Source organism: Anomaloglossus baeobatrachus, chromosome 6 (genome assembly GCF_048569485.1).
Source record: "Anomaloglossus baeobatrachus isolate aAnoBae1 chromosome 6, aAnoBae1.hap1, whole genome shotgun sequence".
NCBI lineage: Eukaryota > Metazoa > Chordata > Amphibia > Anura > Aromobatidae > Anomaloglossus > Anomaloglossus baeobatrachus.
Genome location: NC_134358.1, coordinates 490585451 through 490599323, shown reverse-complemented (window position 1 = coordinate 490599323; position 13873 = coordinate 490585451). Strand labels below are relative to the sequence as shown.

Genomic DNA, 13873 nt, shown 5'->3' with positions numbered 1-13873 from the left:
AAAAAAAAAAAAAAAAGTTTGGTTTGGGTCATCATTTTTTGAGACCTGTAATAGTTTGATTTTACAATCGATAGAGCTGGGTGAGGGCCTGTTATTTGTGGATGGCGGCCTTTTTTAGAAAGAGAATGAGCGAGAGAGCAAGAGAAAGAGCGAGAGAGTGAGCAAGAGAGAAAAAGAGCACAAGAGATGGAGAGAAAGGAGAGGAAACAAAGGAATCAGAGAGGGAAAGAAATAAAGAAAGAATAGAGAGAAAAAGTGTGAGAGAAAAAGAGTAAGAGAAAGAGCGAGAGAGTGAGCAAGAGAGAAAAAGAGCACAAGAGAGGGAGAGAAAGGAGAGGAAACAAAGGAATCAGAGAGGGAAAGAAATAAAGAAGGAATAGAGAGAAAAAGTGTGAGAGAAAAAGAGTAAGAGAAAGAGAGAGAGAAAGATTGAAAGATAAAGAGAAAGGGAGAGAGAAAGAAAAAGGAGTTGTCCCAACTTTCGTAGAATTGGCGTTCTAATTACTTTTTCTAGCATTTTATTAGGAAAGTGCTGTGACTGAAAGACATTTTTTTTTCTTCTTTGTATGTGGTTTACCATATGGGTTTCTTCATTTATTATTTTAATAGACTTATGGATGCAGGAATACCAAATATATATTTTACTTCTTTTTAAACTGGGAAAATGAGGCGGGACACTAACTAACCTTTACTTTCTTTGTAGATTTAAAAAAAAAAAAAAAAAAAATGATAATATATATTATACACTAATATATATATATATATATATATATATATATATATATATATATATATATATATATATATATATATATATATATATATATATATATATATATATATATATATATATATATATATATATACACACATACACACACACACATATTATATATATTATATAAACATACATATACATTTTGTATATGTTTGTTTGTTTTTTTTTTCCTTAGGAATTTTGTTGTGAATAAAGTAATATGGCAATATATAGTGAAAATGATATTTTCGTTTCCTACGGCTGGCCTTCAGGAGGACAGAAATGGCAGTGATGGGGACTTTGGCAGAGGGAAAGGGTGGGCAACAGAGGATCCAATTGTAGCTTCAGCATCTAGTTCATTTAAATGCCCCAATCAGTGATTGACAGCAGCACCTAATCCGTTACACAGCAGTGCTCAGAGCTAGCTCAGGTCACTGCTAATACAGGCTGTATAACAGACGGCTTCTACTGGGCACGGTATGGCTGATGTACTTGAGTCCGCTATGTACAGCCACACTCGACATCCTATATTATTACATCTTTTGACGAGAAAAGGCTAAATCCAAGGTAAGACTGGGACACTTTGTTGTAATATGAGTGCACAAAGGTGCCGGTAATACGCTTGTGTGAAACTAGCAAAATGTAGCTGACTTTATTGATTAACCAGAATAGAATCCACAACCTAAGAAATAACAACCACTGTCCCGTATAACAAATAAAAAAAATATATTATATAATATTATATATATATATATATATATATATATATATATATATATATATATATATATATATATATATATATATATATATATATATATATATATATATATATATATATATATATATATATATATATATATATATATTATATACACACACATACATACATATATACACACACCTATATACACATACATATATATATATTATATATATACACACACACACACACACACACACACACACACACAGTCCACCAGGTGGCGCTATAGGTGGTTTCATTGCGTAGCACATGGATACTTTACTGTACCTAGACACCACTTCTATGCCTTTAGCTGCCACCATTCTCATGTGAACGGCGGTGGACAGGATATGGGTGGACACACTGTATATACACATACACATGATATTTAAAAAAAAAAACAAAAAAAACTAACCTCTTCCAGGAGTGAACTCAAACCGGATATCATTAAGTTCTTTCTTTGTGTTTCTGCAAAAAAGAAAAAAAATGTATACAAAAGATATTGAACTGTCTGGTCTCTCTGTGAATGATGAGAATACACTCTGTGTGGGTTCTGCAGGCACAGATAGTGCCGCCTCCCTGTCTCTCCTGGGGAAGCATTCGGTTACACAGCACTAAAACAACAGTAACTTCCATACATCATATATGAAATAAAAATCTGAAAACAATATAAAACATGAAAGTTAAAAATTTGGCAGCACATGTCTAGGTGCATTGGCTCCAGCCCTGGCAGAGAGGACACAGCACCCCATCCCTATCACAGACTTGGCTTATATTCATCCTGCAGGTGTCACTGGTGTAACTGGAAAGGACAAAAACACTGCAGCAGAATGCTGATCATACGCCGGCATTCCTGCACTATACAAGGCTAAGGACAGGACAGGGGTGTGACGATCATGGCACCAATAATACCAAAGTTATCTACCTTAATCGTAATACTAAACTGATAACAGCTTTCACTTCTTCCGGTGTAGGAGGCACAGGAGCTGCGGGGGCTGCGGGGGCGGCCTGGAAAGAGAGTTTACATAGTTTGTACACGTCACATATATCCTTTTATGTTACATATACTGAACTGTGCGCACATAGGGCAGAGAGGTGAGGCTGGGATCACACGCAGCGATTTATCAACAGAATCTGCCTATATAACACGGAGATTGTGCTGCAAATCTGCAACATAATTCACTCCACCAAATGAAATCTGCACCAGAAACTGACTATTAAAGAGTAAGGGCTTGTTCACACGTAGCGTTTATTGTTGCATTTTTTTTTGGGTGGGAAAAAAAATGCATCAAAATATATTACATTTCTAATATTTCCGTCACATTTTGTTTTTTTTTTTGTTTTTTTTTTTAATTCCAGCATGCTTCCTTCCCCGGACGCACACATTGTAGATTCAATGCAGATTTTCCATGAGGAGTTACATGCAGAAGAAATGCAGTGTAATAAAGAACCAGCTAAGTTGATTTTTAAAATCTAATATACAAGTTGCAAACATTTTGCGCACATAGATCAAGCAGCAGTTTGGATTTAATAATCTGCAGTATGTGTCAATTATATGTGCGGATTTTATTGTGTTCTTCACTCTTACGATGGGTAGGGAAATTCATCCAAAAAACAGCAACAAAAACGACATGTCCAGATTTTGATCTGGAAATACAGAGATAATGCGGGGAATATGCAGCTGAAAATCTGCATCAAACCTGCAACATATGCAACCGCTTTTCCTGTAGTTTTTCATGCAGAATAAAAACTGCAAAAAAGCAACATGTGAACACACACCCACTGCCAAATTAATCTTTATATCATAAATGTGCACATGAAAATAAGCAACTTTGCAGTATACAGTTTATCACAAAAGTGAGTACACCCACCACATTTTTGTAAATATTTTATTATTTCTTTTCATGGGACAACACTGAAGATCTGACACAGTGGTTTAGCAAGACAGGTTCCACTCAGTACAGGCCTCACCATGGTCGACCAAAGAAATTGAGTTCATGTACTCGGCGTCAAATCCAGAGGTTTTCTTTTCAAAATAGACGCATGAGTGCTGCCAGCATTGCTGCAGAGGTTAAAGGGGTGGGGATCAGGCTGTCAGTCCTCATCCCATACACAGCACACTGCATGAAATTGGTCTGCATGGCTCTCATCCTAAAAGGAAGCTTCTTCTAAAGATGAATGTACAAGAAAGCCCACAAATAGTTTGCTGAAGACAAGCAGACTAAGCACATGGATTACTGGAACCATGTCCTGTGATCTGATGAGACCAAGATAAACTTATTTGTTCAAATGGTGTCAAGCATGTGTGGTGACAAACAAGTGAGGATTACATAGAAAAGTGTGTCCTGCCTACAGTCAAGCATGGTGGTGGGAGTGTCATGGTTCGGGGTTGCATGCGTGCTGCCGGCTGTAAAGAGCTACCATTCTAACATGTAATGTAACATACTGAAGCAGAGCACGATCCTCTTCCTTCAGAAAGTGGGCCGCAGGGCAGTATTCCAACATGATAATGACCTGAAACACATCTCCAAGACGATCACTATCTTACTAAAGAAACTGAGGGTTAGGCTATGTGTCCACGTTGCTTTGAGGTCCTTGCATTTCTAAACGCCTCCTCTGGCAGTAATTGATTTATTGAAAGTTGCTTTTGGCCACAAAATAGCGCTAAAAACGCATGAGTTTTTACCGCGTTTTTGATGCGTTTTTACCGCTTTTTGCATGCTTTTCCACCTGTGTTTTGACCGATGCGTTTTGAACATCAGGACACTGCTAAATAAAGTTTAATCTGTCAAACACAGTGAAAAAAGGGAAAAAACCCCAAACTAATTAATATAATGAATTAATCATGAAAATAGACATATTTCATTAAATTATAGTGCTAATATACAATTTATTGAAAAAATAGCAATAAATTCTTATTTTTCATTAATTTAATTGTCGGATTATGTGTGTGTAAAGGGACATATGAAATCATTTTGTTGATGGCCAAAAAGCATGCGTTTATATACTCCAAAACGCATGTTTTCTGCACCTAAAAAGCAGGTAAAACGCTGGAATTTTGATGTTTCTTGGTTACTCCCTGTTTCTCATTGACTTCTATGTTATCTAAACGCACCTCAAATGGCAAAAACAATTGACATGCTGCTTTTATAAACGCATGGTTTTTGCCACAAAATATGCAAATTAAACGCAACGTTTTGAACTGCATGGTGGGCACAAGAAATCCCTATTTCTCATAGACTTTGCTGGGAAATCAAAACGCAGGCATTTTGGCATTAAAAAGGTGCAGTTGAAAACGCTGCAGAAAAGCATGTAAAAACGCATCGTGGGCACATAGCCTAAAGGTGCTGCACTGGCCAAGCGTCTCCAGAGCTAAATCCTATTCAGTATATGTGGGGCCTCCTCAAACGGAAGGTGGAGGAGAGCAAGGTCTCCAACTTCCACCAGCTCCATGATGTCGTTATGGAGGAAGGAAGAGGATCCAGGAGCTCCTGTGAAGCTCTAGTGACCTCCATGCCCAAGAGAGTTAAGGCAGCGCTTGAAAATAACGGGGCAACATAAAATATTGACACTTTGGGCACAATTTTCACTTAGGGGTGTAGTCAATTTTGTTGCCAGCGGTTTAGACATTAATGGCTGTGTGTTGAGTTATTTAGAGGACACCAAATTTACACTGTTATACAAGCTGCACACTGACAACTTTACAGTACATCAAAGTGTCATATCTCCTCCAGTGTTGTCCCATGAAAACATATAAAATATTTACAAAAATGTGAGGGGTGTACTCACTTTTGTGATATACTGTAATATATTATGAGAAATTTGCTTCTTTCTCCTTCTGGACTGATCTTTACTCTGAATTCTGAGGTAAAATCTGTATTCCATGAAGACTCACATTTCTGAGATAGGAGATGGCATCTGATTCTATGAAGCGGCAGAAGCTAGAGGCAGACACAGACATTATGCTGCAAGTTCGCCCAAAACTGACAGGTACAGTTCTCCATAGAACTTCATAAGCCCCAACTGTCATCTATTATCTCATTAATGGGAACATCTGTAATCCCTGAAGTCGGATTTTACCAACGAATTGAAAATTGAGAATAAATGATCAGTCCAGGAGGAGAAAGAAGATATTACAAAGCCTCTTCGTTTACGTCTGCTATTGATTTAGGATTTTTTTTCCATATACTATGGTTACTCTTCATCCACAGCACATAGAAAAAGTCTGCAGCACGTGGAAGAGATCTGATCAAATCTAACAAACACAATCTGGCAGATTTTCCATAAACCAATCTGCAACCAACATCCGCAGCCTTTCCTTTCAGAATGGACGCTCCCTTGAAGGACTCACCTGTCCAGATGGTGGGACAGGAACAGACACTTGTGAAGGTGCAGCTTGGCCGGACGACTGAGGTAGATTGGCTGTAGGCTGTGCTGGAGTCTGGAGAAAGGTGGCGCTTGGCTCTGTCGCAGGAAATATCTAAGACAGAATAAGGATAGTCATGTCCTCTATCATCCATTTATTAGACGTTATTTATGTGGCACCAACATACTCTGCAGCGCTGTATACAGACATGTTCAAATCGGACAGTGTGCACAAAAAAGCTCAAATCATGAAAATTTCAAGCTAAAACATGACCAGCATAAACGCGATTTGTTAACTGTGCCGCTGCTGGTGTGTAATATTACTCCGATCACATGTTAATCAGGGATTACTGCACATTAGGAATCAGAAATAACAAGTTCTCACCTCAGAGTTTGGTAAAGAATCTTTCACACGTGGTGACTGGGGAAAAAAAAAACCAGAATAAGGTTAGAGAGCGGAGACGCCACAATGCACAGCCTGGATCTGCACAAAATGGTCAATCGCACTGGAAAAAGTCACATTTACTGTTTGTTTACTATCAATTTGGAGCAATTTCACATTTCTCTCTGAATACATGCGTCACTCACAGGCAGCGGTCTGTGGCAGATGGGGCAGACATAACTGTCCGCTAATTTCCCACATTGCTCTACTGTTTGGTAACGGTAACCCACACAAGCGATATATTATGTGTATAAAAATATATAGTCATGTAGCAATATTTAGAAAGAAGGGAATTTTGTTTACTTACCGTAAATTCCTTTTCTTCTAGCTCCAATTGGGAGACCCAGACAATTGGGTGTATAGCTATTGCCTCTGGAGGCCACACAAAGTATTACACTTAAAAGTGTAAGGCCCCTCCCCTTCTGGCTATACACCCCCAGTGGGATCACTGGCTCACCAGTTTTAGTGCCAAAGCAAGAAGGAGGAAAGCCAATAACTGGTTTAAAGACCAATTCAATCCGAGGAAACATCGGAGAACTGAACCATACCACATGAACAACATGTGTACCCGAAAAAACAGAAAAACCCCGAGAAAACAGGGCGGGTGCTGGGTCTCCCAATTGGAGCTAGAAGAAAAGGAATTTACGGTAAGTAAACAAAATTCCCTTCTTCTTTTTCGCTCCTAATTGGGAGACCCAGACAATTGGGACGTCCAAAAGCAGTCCCTGGGTGGGTAAAAGAATACCTCGTGATAGGGCCGTCAAACAGCCCTTTCCTACAGGTGGGCAATTGCCGCCTGAAGGATTTATCTACCTAGGCTGGCGTCTGCCGAAGCGTAGGTATGCACCTGAAAATGCTTGGTAAAAGTATGCAGACCCAATCAGGTAGGTGCCTGACACACCTGCTGAGCCGTAGCCTGGTGCCGTAATGTCCAGGATGCACCCACGGCTCTGGTAGAATGGGCCTTCGGCCTTGAGAGAACCAGAAGCCCAGTAGAACTGTAGGTTTCAAGAATTGGTTCCTCGATCCCCCGAGCAAGGGTGGATTTGGAAGCTTGCGACTGTTTACGCCGACCAGCGACAAGGACAAAGAGTGCATCCGGGTGGCGCAGGAGCGCCATGCGGGAAGTAGAACCTGAGTGCTCTCACCAGAACCAACAGATGCAAATCTTTCTGAAATTGATGGACTGGACGAGGACACAAAGAAGGTGAGGTGATATCCTGATTGATATGAAAGTGGGATACCACCTTAGGGAGAAATTCCGGAACCGGACGCAGAACTACCCTGTCCTGGTGAAGGACCAGGAAGGGAGTTTGTATGAGAGCGTTGCTAGCTCGGAAACTCTCCTAAGAGACGAGACCGTTACTAGAAGGCCACTTCCCGTGAAAAGCGGGAAGGGAGACATCCTTTAAAGGCTCGAAAGGCGGCATCTGGAGAGCAATTAGAACCTTGTTCAGATCTCAGGGCTCTAACGGCCGCTTGTACTGCTGAGAAGACAAACTCCCCGTAGGAACGTGCGTACCTGAGGAAGTCGTCGTTTCTGAAAAAATACAGATAGCGCTGAGACTTGTCCCTAAAGGGAACTGAGCGACAACCCATTTTCCTACCTAGATTGCAGGAAGGAAGGAAACATAGACGATGCAACCGGCCAGGGAGAAACACCCTGCGCCGAGCACCGAGATAAGAATATCTTCCACGTCCTGTTCAATCTTGGCGGACGTTGGTATGCTAGCCTGTCTCATGGTGGCAACCACGTCCTGAGGTAATCCTGACGACACTAGGTTCCAGGACTCAATGCCACACCATCCGGTTGAGGGCCGTAGAATTCAAATGGAAGAATGGCCCTTGAGACAGCCAGTCTGATTGGTCTGGTAGTGCCCCCGGTTAGCCTACCGTGAGGCACCACAGAACCGAGTACCACAACATCCTCGGCCAATCTGTAGCGACGAGGATGGCGCGGCCGCAGTCGGTCTTGATCTAGCGCAGTACTCTGGGCAACAATGCCAGAGGTGGCACCTAAGGTAGCTGGAACTGCGACCAATGCTGAACTAAGGCGTTTGCCGCCAGAGCTCGATGATTGTGAAACCGTGCCATGAAGCTGGCACATTATTGTTGTGCCGTGACGCCATTAGATCGACGTCCGGCCTCTGTCAGCGGCGCCAGATCTCCTGAAACCCGTCCGGGTGAGGAGACCATACTCTTTCGGCCACACCTCAGCGACTTAGGAAGTCAACTTCCTAGTTTCCACACTTGGGATGTGAATTGTGGATATGGTGGATGCCGTGTCTTCCACCCACATCAGAACCTGCCGGACTTCCTGGAAGGCTTGCCGGTTGCGCGTTCTTCCTTGGTGGTTGATGTATGCCACCGCTGTGGAGCTGTCCGACTGAAGTCGGATATGCTTGCTTTCCAGCCGCTGTTGGAAGGTTTGTAGGGCAAGATACACTGCTCTGTGTTCAAGAACATTGATCTGAAGGGTGGACTCTTGCTGAGTCCACGTACCCTGAGCGCTGTAGTGGAGAAAAACTGCTCCCCACCCTGATAGACTCGCGTCTGTCGTAACTATCGCCCAGGATGGGGATAGGAAGGACCTTCTTTTTGACCAAGAGGTGGGAAGAAGCCACCACCGTAGAGATTCCTTGGCCGCCTGAGAAAGAACGACGACTCTGTTGAGGGACGTCGACTCCTCGTCCCATTGGCGGAGAATGTCCCATTGTAGTGGACGCAGTAAAACTGCGCGAAAGGAACTGCCTCCATTGCTACCATCTTACGTAGGAAGTGCATGAGGCGTCTCAATGTGTGCGACTGGTTCTTAAAGAAGAGCTTGCAGCCCGTAGTGAATGCTGTTTGTCTAGCGGAAGCTTCACTATCGCTGAGAGAGTAAGAAACTCTATGCCTAGATATGTTATCGATAGGGTCGGGGTCGGATCTGACTTTAAAAAGTTGATGATCCACCCAAAACTTTAGAGAGTCTCCAGCGCAACGTTCGGGCAGTGTTGGCATGTTTCCTAAGAGAGTGCCTTGACAAGTAGATCGTCTAAATACGGGATCACAGAGTGACCCTGAGAGTGCAGGACTGTGACTACTGCTGCCCTGACCTTGGCGAAGACCAGTGGGACTGTCGCTAGCCGGAAGGTAGAGCTACGAACAGAAGGTGTTCGTCTCCTATAACGAAGCGTAGAAACGCTAGTGCTCTGGATCAATCGGCACGTGTGGATAAGCATCCTTGATGCCTAATGATGCTAGGAAATATCCTTGGGACCTTGAGGCGATGACATGGCGGAGGGATTCCATCCGGAACCGCCTGGTGTCCACGAGCTTGCTGAGCATTTTTAGATCCAGAACGGGACGGAACGGCCCGTTGTTATAGGTACCGCAAAGAATTTGGGGTAAAAACCGTGACCTTGTTCCTGAAGAGGAACGGGGGTCATCACTCTTTCTGCCTATAGAGTGCACCCTGTTTGCAGAAGAGCAGCGGCTCGGCCGGGAGGTGGAGAAATTCTGAAGAATCGAGTTGGAGGACGAGAAGTGAGCTCTATCCTGTACCCGTGAGACAGAATGTCTCACACTCAATGGTCATTGACCTATGGCAGCTAAATATCGCCAAGGCGGGAGAGCCTGCTACCGACCGAGGCCGCAAGTCATGAGGAAGCCGCCTTGGAAGCGGGTTTTCAGACTGTCGCTTTTTTTTTTTTTTTGGGCGTGACTGAGCCCGCTAAGAATCTGAGCTCCTCTGATCCTTTTGAGTCCACATTGGACGAGGAAAAATGGGACCTGCCCGAGCCTCGAAAAGGCCGAAAACCCCGACTGCCTCTTGCTCTGTTGGGGTTTGTTGTGTCCGGGCTGAGGAAAGGATGAATCCTTACCCCTGGACTGTTTAATGGTTACATTCACCAAACAGTCGGTCAGCAGAAAAAGGCAACTGGTTAGGCAACCTTTTTTGGAAGCAGAATCTGCCTTCCATTCACTTAACGAGCAGACCAGGCTCTGCTTAAAAACACGGAGTAGCGGAGGCTACCGCCGCACGGTTCGCATAGTCCAGGACAACCTGAATCGCGTAAGAAACAAATGCAGACATTTGAGAGGTTAAGGATGCCACCTGCGGCACAGATGTACGTGTAACCGTGTCAATCTGTGTAAGACAAGCTGAAATAGCTTGGAGTGCCCCAAGGGAGAGAATGCCGGAGCCAACAGCAGTTCCATCTCCCACTGCAACTATGGATCTAGCTACAAGCCTGGAGATTGGAGGATGCCGCTTGGGACACTGGGTCCAGTCCCTGACCAAGTCAGGGGACAGGGATAACGTGTATCCTAAGCCGTTTGGAGAAGCGCATATCTGGATAAGCGTGGTGTTCCTGGACTGCCTCTCTGAAGGCAGAGTGGTCCAGAAAAATACGTGAAGCTGACTCCTCCACTGGAGGAGCTGTGAGAAATAACCCACATTCTATAGATGGACGCTATAAGATTATTTACTATGGCGTCACGATCAGGTGTATCCAGATTGAGAGCGGTCTCAGGATCAGAATCCTGAGCCGCTACTTCCGCCTCATTACACAGCGAGTCCTTCTGCTAGGACCGTGATGAAACCGAGGCCGCTCATAGTGAGCCCGCTTAGGCTGTCTGGGACTGACGTCCGTGCAGAGCCGTGACTCTGGGATGCGTGTGACATTCCCGGAGCTGTTAGTTGTTCACACTGAGGGGGGCCATGGATCAATGATTCAACAGTGCCCATATTGTGAGAGACATGTCCGGACTGCTAGGCTTCTAGTATCATAGCCATAGTCTCAGAAAAACTGTCAGTAAATACTGCAGACACCGTCCTCATCCCCTGGCCATTAGTGCATACAATGGGAGTCTATGTAACCTGCCGGCCGTATAGCCGTACATGCTGTACCAGCTGTATAGAAAAACATGTGGTTCTGCACCTTTGTTTTACACAGAGAATATGCTGATAACTCCTCCGCATAATCCAGGAGGGTATATACAACGTGCGACCAAACAGTGCAATGTATATAGTACAAGCATATCTATAAGTGCACTTCTGCACTAGTGGGGTTAGCACCACAGGTGCTGCTTAACGCCTGTTGCAGCGATTGTGTGACTATCAGAATGCCAGGGTCTCTAATGGCTGCCGGCGTCCTTGTAGAGAAGGAAGCCGTGGGCGTGCCTGAGAAAGTGCGGGAATCCGGTTTCACAGTGCACACAGTGAGAGGGGTGGAGTATGCAAAACATACTCCAGCTCTCAGCGCTGCTGTGCTATGCAGCGTCACGCCCCTACCCTGACTGTCAGGGCTGTGGGCGGTAACGAAGGGAGACTAGGCCCAGAAGCCGGAGACTCGAGTTAACAGCGCGGCCGCCGTAAAAGCGCGGGCCGCGCTGAAGTCCCCGGCGCACCACAAGTGCCAGCCGCGCCGCAGTCCCAGCGGCCGGCGCGACCGATTCCTAGGAGTGGCCAGCGTCCCGCCCCTCTCCTGACTGGCAGGTCTGGGGGCGGGAACGAACGGAAGCAGGCCGCAAAAGCCGGGGACTCTAGTTATCAGCGCGGCCGCCGTAAAAGCGCGGGCCGCGCTGAAGTCCCCGGCGCACCACAAGTGCCAGCCGCGCCGCAGTCCCAGCGGCCGGCGCGACCGATTCCTAGAAGTGGCCAGCGTCCCGCCCCTCTCCTGACTGGCAGGTCTGGGGGCGGGAACGAACGGAAGCAGGCCGCAAAAGCCGGGGACTCTAGTTATCAGCGCGGCCGCCGTAAAAGCGCAGGCCGCGCTGAAGTCCCCGGCGCACTACAAGTGCCAGCCGCGCCGCAGTCCCAGCGGCCGGCGCGACCCATTCCCATAAGTGAGCCTGCTTCAGCGAAGCTGAATGAGGCCATGGCACAGGCGCCGCAGCGCTGATGTCCCCCGGCGCACTACAACACCCAGCATGCTGCGGTGTGAGCGCCAAATGCACGGGGACACAGAGTACCTTGAGGAAGCAGGGCCATGTCCCTGATGTACTCCACTCCATCCAGCATCTTCTCCAGGGGCTGTAGATGGAGCACGGTCTCAGTGCCTGGAGACCGGTAAATCCCACTTCACCCAGAGCCCTGTAAAAAGGGATGGGGAAGGAATCAGCATGTGGGCTCCTGCCGCCGTACCCGCAATGGGTACCTCAACCTTACAAACACCTCCGACATACAGTGGGGTGAGAAGGGAGCATGCTGGGAGCCCTTAGTATGGGCCCTCTTTTCTTCCATCCGACATAGTCAGCAGCTGCTGCTGACTAAAAAGTGGAGCTATGCGTGGATGTGTTGCCTCCTTCGCACAAAGCACAAAACTGGTGAGCCAGTGATCCCACTGGGGGTGTATAGCCAGAAGGGGAGGGGCCTTACACTTTTAAGTGTAATACTTTGTGTGGCCTCCAGAGGCAATAGCTATACACCCAATTGTCTGGGTCTCCCAATTAGGAGCGAAAAAGAAATTATTAATTTGCGTTAGCCCTTTAAAAAAACAAACAAAAAAAAAAAGTGTCAAGCCTTGTACTTAAAGGGTTAAAGGGATTCTGTCACCAGATTTGGGGCCTATAAGCTGCGGCCACCACCACTGGGCTCTTATATACAGCATTCTAACATGCTGTATATAAGAGCCCAGGCCGCTGTGTAGACCGTAAAAATCACTTCATAATACTCACCTAAACAGTCGCTGCGGTGGATATGGCTCAGATGGGAGTCTAATTTCTCCGAGTGCGGCGCCTCCTCTTTCGGCCATCTTTGACGTCCTTCTTCTGAAACCTGTGCGCATGACGTGTCCTACATCATACACACTCACCGGCATTGAGGTTCTGAACAAGCGCACTACAATACTCTGATCTGCCCAGCTCAGGGCAGATTAAAGTGCGCCTGCGCAGGACCTCAATGGCGGCGTATGTGCATGATGTAGGAGGCGTAAACTGCCATATTACTCCTTACCTGAGAGCGAGAGCTGCCTAGAAATACATGCTGTCATAATCAGGTCAGGAGCACAGACGGCCAGTCCGAGGATTGCAATGTAATCCTCAGGTAAACAATATGGCAGTCTGAATGTACCCAATCACTGACGCCTGTGCAGAGGAGTGTGCGCGATTATAGGCAGGGGGAGGGGGTGAATATTCAGTTTGCATTAACAGCTGGAGCTCAACTATACATTTTCTGGTGCTTACAGCAACACAACGGGGCAACGTACAGCAATAAAAGTTACATATCCTGAAAGGGCTGCTCAAGCCCTATGTCAGGATACTAAATATTGGTATGGTATACAAAAATGACCTGACAAATAGCCTTTAAAGAATATGGCAATAAACTTTAACAAAGCAAAAAAATTAAAAAAATCCCCTGAAAATAAGCCCTAGCGCATCATTCAGAGGGAAACATGGTAGTTGTATGAACCTGTAGCTGTAAAATGCTGCCTTTACATAGGATAGTTTAGGTTGAAAAATAAGATATAAAGTTAATGTCGATATTCAAACACTAGCCTTCTTAGGTGAGATAGTCTATGAATTTACTGAATTTAATTTATGTCCAAATAATCATGATATTCTGTCTGACTGCAACCAC

The 13873-nt window shown here is 45.2% G+C and overlaps 1 protein-coding gene across 1 annotated transcript in view; it reads right to left on the bottom strand.

Annotated features, from left to right (window-relative positions):
* Nucleotides 1-13873, bottom strand: part of OXSR1 (oxidative stress responsive kinase 1) — a 158639-nt gene that overhangs the window by 11171 nt on the left and 133595 nt on the right. The window contains exons 12-15 of the mRNA XM_075315401.1: nt 6253-6288; nt 5854-5982; nt 2428-2510; nt 1918-1970 (exon numbers count right to left, since the gene is read on the bottom strand). Coding sequence (XP_075171516.1) covers nt 1918-1970; nt 2428-2510; nt 5854-5982; nt 6253-6288 — 301 coding nt within the window. The remainder of the gene's footprint in view (nt 1-1917; nt 1971-2427; nt 2511-5853; nt 5983-6252; nt 6289-13873) is intronic.